This window comes from Gopherus flavomarginatus, chromosome 11 (assembly GCF_025201925.1).
Source record: "Gopherus flavomarginatus isolate rGopFla2 chromosome 11, rGopFla2.mat.asm, whole genome shotgun sequence".
NCBI lineage: Eukaryota > Metazoa > Chordata > Testudines > Testudinidae > Gopherus > Gopherus flavomarginatus.
In genome coordinates this window covers 7,338,806-7,344,805 of record NC_066627.1, presented here as the reverse complement: position 1 = coordinate 7,344,805, position 6,000 = coordinate 7,338,806, and the positions used below count along the sequence as shown (strand labels likewise).

At 39.0% G+C, this 6,000-nt stretch overlaps 1 protein-coding gene across 1 annotated transcript; it reads left to right on the top strand.

Moving 5' to 3' along the window:
- Nucleotides 1-1,507: 1,507 nt before the first annotated feature.
- On the top strand, nt 1,508-2,446 carry LOC127031214 (olfactory receptor 4N2-like). The gene has a single exon (XM_050917981.1). It carries the CDS (start codon nt 1,508-1,510, stop codon nt 2,444-2,446), a length of 939 nt encoding a protein of 312 aa, XP_050773938.1.
- Nucleotides 2,447-6,000: the final 3,554 nt, after the last annotated feature.

Below are 6,000 nucleotides of genomic sequence, written 5' to 3'. Positions count from 1 at the left end.
TACTTGTATAAATAAATCAATGAAGCAATCAGTGAATGTTCAGATAAATACATAAAAGAATAAATATATGATTATGTAAATAAATAAATGAATAACAGAATGTACATATAAATGAAGGATTAGAGAAAAGACGGAATCCATGACTGGATTGATAAATGAGTAAATAAATAAGTCAAGGTGGGAATTCATAAATAAATAAACGAAGGGATTGATACATGATTAATTTGATTAGTCAATAAAAATATAGGTAATTTTTTAAAAAGAATACATTAATGCATGAAATAAATAAATGAATACCAATACATGAAGGAATATATATATATATATATATAATGTATATATAATATGTTAATCGAATGTATAACTAAGTGAAAGAATAAAAGAATGAATGAATGATTAAACTAATGAATAAATTAATGACTAAATAAATTAATGTTTAAATTAAGAGTAGAACATATAAATAAATAAGAAAGTGGATAGATGATTAAATTAATGTATAAATAAATGACTAAACAATGGAAGGAAATAATAAATGCATGTATAACCCATAAAGAAAAGAATGAAGACATGACTGAATGAACAAACAGTGGAAGAATACAATGTATAAATAAAAACATAAATAGTGTATTGAACAAATACACAAATAACAAACAATAAATGAACATGTAAATAAATGAAGAAATGGATGTGTTAATCAGTGTCCTCATTATGCTGATTAAATTACATTAATAATTTCAATTAATTTGTAAATGACGGGACAACTAATCAAATGCATGCATAAGAAATTGGAGGAATACATACATAAATGGAGATGAGATAAAAGAATAAGTGAATAAAAAAAGGAAGGAAGGAATATCAAGACATTACGACACACAGTAACAATTCCCACATGCTTCTTCTTTACTAGCCCTCCTGTTTCCCCATGTGCCCTGTCCCCCTTATCTTTCTGCTTCTATGTCTCTGTCATTTTCTTGATCTGATTATCTGACTAACGCATCTTCACTAAACCCCATCCAAATTTTTTTGGTGACACGTATGCGCACACATGCCACCATCATTCCTCTGTCAAAAAATCCCCAAAGATTAAAATGAAAAGAAAAGGCCTTTCGGGTCAAATTGTCGGGGGGGAAGGCGGATTTTGACTTTGCTTTGAAAATCCCCAAAATTTCAAAGTGATAGGTTTGAGTTTTTCCAAGGAACAAATTTTTTTTTAATTACAAGGGGAGCAGGTACTTCTCACAAAAATGTTCACTTCATCACCAGCTAAATGTTTTGATGGAAAAATTTCTAATCAGCCCTAGTTATAGCCCTGTGTCTTACATCTTGGCCAGCGATTGCCTCTCGCTGAGTGTTTGTGAAGCACTTGGTATGATGGGGGCTCTGATCTCAGCTGGGATCTTCGCAGCAGCTGGTACAATGAGGGCCATGGTATAAGTTGCACCTCACCACTACCATAATGTGCATAGTAAATTTTACAATAACATTCACCTTGTTTTCTGTTTCAGGGATGGAGCATGGGAACCACACAGAAGTGACAGAGTTCCTGCTGCTAGGGCTGTCCCAGACCCGGGAGGTCCAGCTTTTCCTCTTTGTGCTCTTCTTGCTTTTCTACATCATCATCCTCCCAGCCAACATCCTCATCATCCTCAGCATCTGGGGTGACCCCCACCTGGGCTCCCCCATGTATTTCTTCCTGGCCAACCTGGCCTTCCTGGACATCTGCTACTGCTTTGTCATCCCCCCGAAGGTACTAAGCCACTTCTTGTCCCACCACAAGACTATCTCCTATGGGGGATGTCTGGCCCAGCTCTTCTTTCTCCACGTCCTAGGAGGGGCTGAAATCAACCTGCTCATTGGCATGGCCTTTGATAGGTGCGTGGCCATCTGTCAGCCTCTGCGCTACACCACTGTGGTGAGCAGAGGGGTCTGCTGGGCCCTGGTAGGGGCTGCCTGGGCCATGGGGTTCATGCACTCATTTATCCAGGTCATCCCAATTATCCAGCTCCCCTTCTGTGGCCCCAATGAGCTGGATAGTTTCTTTTGTGACATCACCCAGGTGATTAAGCTGGCCTGCACCGACGTCTATGTGCTGGAGTTCTTCATGTTCTTCAACAGTGGCCTGATCACTTTGCTGTGCTTCATCCTCTTGCTCATCTCCTACGGGGCCCTGCTGGTCCGACTGTGGGCAGGTGGCTCCTCAAAGGGGATGAGCAAAGCAGCCTCCACCTGCATCACCCACATCATCATCATCATCATCATGTTCAGCCCGGCCACCTACATCTACTGCCGGCCCTTCCGCAGCTTCCCCCTGGACAAAGTGGTGGCCGTATTCCACACCGTGGTCTTCCCCCTGCTGAACCCCATCATCTATACACTCAGGAACAAGGAGATCATCAGTGCCATGAAGAGGCTGCTGGGCAGATACGGGCTGTGGAGAGAGAAATAGAAGAAGAAGAAGAAACTGAGGGGGTCAACGAGCATGTGGCAAGGGGGATCCAGTGGACATAGTGTACTTAGATTTTCAGAAAGCCCTTGACGAAGTCCCTCACCAAGAGCTCTTAAGCAAAGTAAGCTATCATGGAACGAGAGGGAAGGTGTCACACCCCAATGCCCTCCTCCCCGTAGGAAGTCCCCTGGGGAAAGCATATCAGCATTGTATGTGATTAACTCTGTTGCAAGCATTGCAAAGCATTTTGGTGAAGGTCAAAGATGTGTAAGTGGAGAGTGGAAATTTCCTTTGTAGGTAAGAAAGGCTGAAAGGGTAGGAGAAAGAGAGCAGAGAATGGGTTAACTCAACCCTGCAGCTAGCAAGCTCAGTCCGAAGATAAGATACTGGCCTCCACCCAAGGACTCTGCTCACAGCTGAGACTTGGCGGACAGATGAGAAAGACTGGGGCTTGAAAGTTGCCTGAGAGGCTGTGGGAAACCAACTACACTGACCTGCATCTGCAGGACAGCAAAGCCAGAGGAGAGGAAAACAAAGCCCAAAGCTGCCAGTTTGAAAACATAGACGAGATAACAAGAGGGGACACCAAGTCAGGCGTCCCTGAAGCTAGGATGTTTTGGAAAAGGGTTCAAGACCATAGCAAGCCTATTTGGACTGGTACAAAGAGCACCAGGAACAGAGGGATCTGGACGAAAACACCCCCAAAGCAGCCCAGGACTTAAAACCCTCCTGAGAGCTGGAGCAACTTGGAGAGCACAACAGATTCTTGGACAGCCTGGGCCCAGGACAGCACTTCCATCCACCTTCCTCCCCCTTCTTCTGATGTTATACCATGTGTATGTGAGTATGAAAGTGGGTTAGGACCTGGGGGCATTAACACTTTCTTTCTTCCCCTGAGTGACATGGGAATGGTACCAGCACAATCTCCTGTTATTTTATTGTTTTATCAATAAAGCTTTAAAATTTAGACCCTTGGTGTGTGCTTCATCATCTCCTCCCCAAAAGATCCTGTGGCCACATCCTGGTCAACTGTGGCCCTGGGCAGATTGGTAATGAAAATCTGTCACGGATCAGTTACTGGTTAAAAAGATAGGAAACAAAGAGTAAGAATAAATAGTCAGTTTTCAAAATGGAGAGACAGAAATAGTGGTGTCTCCCAGGCATCTGTATTGGGACCAGTGTTGTTCAATATATTCATAAATGATCTGAAAAAAGGGACAAACAGTGAAGTGGCAAAGTTTGCAGACAATACAAAATTAGTCAGAATAGTTAAGTCTAAAGCAGTTTGTGAAGCTTCGCAAAGGAATCCCACAAAACTGGATGACTGGGCAACAAAATGGCAAATGAAATTCAACTTTGATAAATGCAAAGTAATGAACATTGGAAAATATAATCCCAGCAATAAATACTAAATGATGGGGTCTAAATTAGCTGTTACCACTCATGAAAGCGATCTTGGAGTCATCAGAGATAGTTCTCTGAAAACATCCGCTCAATGTACAGAGGCAGTCAAAAAAGCTAACAAAATGTTAGTAACCATTAGGTAGGGGATACATAATAAAACAGAATATTGCATAATGGCACTATATAAATCCATGGTGTGCAGTTCTGGTTGCACCATCTCAAAAGTGATATATTACAATTAATGACTATAGTATCTTTGGAGTAATTCTGTAGTGCATATGGAGTACGTTTGTAGCAACTCTAGTATGAGGAGGGAGAAAACTTGTTCACTTTAGCCTCCAATGATAGAACAAGAAGCAATGGGCTTAAACTGCAGCAAGGGAGATTTAGGTTGGACATTAGGAAAAAGTTCCTAACTGTCAGGGTAGTTAAAAACTGGAATAGATTGCCTAGGGAAGTTGTGGAATCTCCATCTCTGGAGATATGTAAGGGTAGGTTAGATAAATGTCTATTAGGGATGGTCTAGACAGTATTTGGTCCTGCCATGAGGGCAGGGGACTGGACTCGATGACCTCTCGAGGTCCCTTCCAGTCCTAGAGTCTATGAGTCTTTGAGTCTATCTAAGTAGTAATGTTGTACTATTCATGCAGTATTCATTGCTATATATGGAGCAATATAGTGGTAACATCATAGCATCTTTGGAGCAATTTAGTTGTATCTCTGTAATATCTATGGGGAAATATATATTGTAATTGTACAGCACATGGAGCAACTCTGGAGTAACTCTTCACATTTTATGTAATACCTATAATATCTGTTGGATAATAGTGTTGTAAATCTGTAATATCTATTGAGTAACTCTATTGTAAGTATGTAGTATCTATGAAGAAATTGTATAGCAATTATGCAGATTTTATCTAATAAACCTATATAGTCTATGGAATAAATTTGTAGCAAATTTCTATTATCTATGCATAGGCGTGTGAGGATTAGATTTTTATTTGTAAATGTTGGTAAAGGTAAATTTCACTGTACACACAGAAACCAACAAAAAGAATATTTATATCGATAATAAGTGAAATTTACAGTTTGGCAAAGTAAAAAAAATGCTGCTTTAGCAGTTATTAGAGTTTGATTTAAAGATATTTACTTTGTATATATTTACATGTGATGTTGACAATATGTGTTTTAACACTTATAAAGCTTTACATTTTTGAATCTCAGTCTACTGCCATTAAAAAATTATTTGACCTCCACATAATTTTCCACAACAGTGAAAATGTAAATCACTAAAAATTGAAAAAATGCTTAAAAATAAATATCAATACTATCCATTCAATTTACAAAAATAAAAGTCACATTCTGCTGACCGTATCTATGTGGTAACTTTGTTGTAATACTGTAGTATCTATGGAGTAATTGCAATGTAGTACTTCTGTAGTATCTATTGATTAACTCAGGCTTATCTATGGAATAACAATGTACTGTTTTGTTAGTATCTCTGGGGCAACTCTGGTGTATCTTCTGAGTATCTTGCAGGTAACACAATTGTTTACACCAGGTTTAACAAAGAACACAGATTTTTTTTTCTATTTATTTGTACTGACTGTGCAGTGCTCATTTTCGTTCACATAAGTATTATCAGACCAAACATTGTAAGGAGGTTTGTGTTATTAGTGTTTATTATGTTAAAACATAGAAGGAGATATATATCAGGCAATATGCTTGAGTAGGATAAAGTTGATGCATTAGATAATCAGCATGAGCACTGTGTGTGCTGAGATAGGTTTAAAAAGAACTATGAACATCAACCTATTTTAAAGCAAATAATGAAAAATAATCCCTTAAAATGTAACCTCTACTCTTCCTCTTGTGCCAATTGCTAGAAAGGTTTTCAAAATTCTGGAGACTGAAGTTATTTCTTTTTATGTTTTTCGTTCTGAAATCTTCCTGCTTGAAAACCTAGGAAAATCCATCACACAATTATGCATTAGAAAACACAAAGGCTGCACAATAATGGACTCATTTCAGGACAATGTTGCACCCACCACCTTAGCTCTGCCCCCTTGTGTTTACAGATTCAGATTTTCAAAGTCATTTAGGAATTTGGCTACCCAGCTCCCAGTAATATTAATAAGATTGGGGCATCT

Coding starts and splice junctions, on each gene's coding strand:
- LOC127031214 (XM_050917981.1), top strand. CDS start 1,508: ATGGAGCATGGGAACCACACAGAAGTGACAGAGTTCCTGCTGCTAGGG.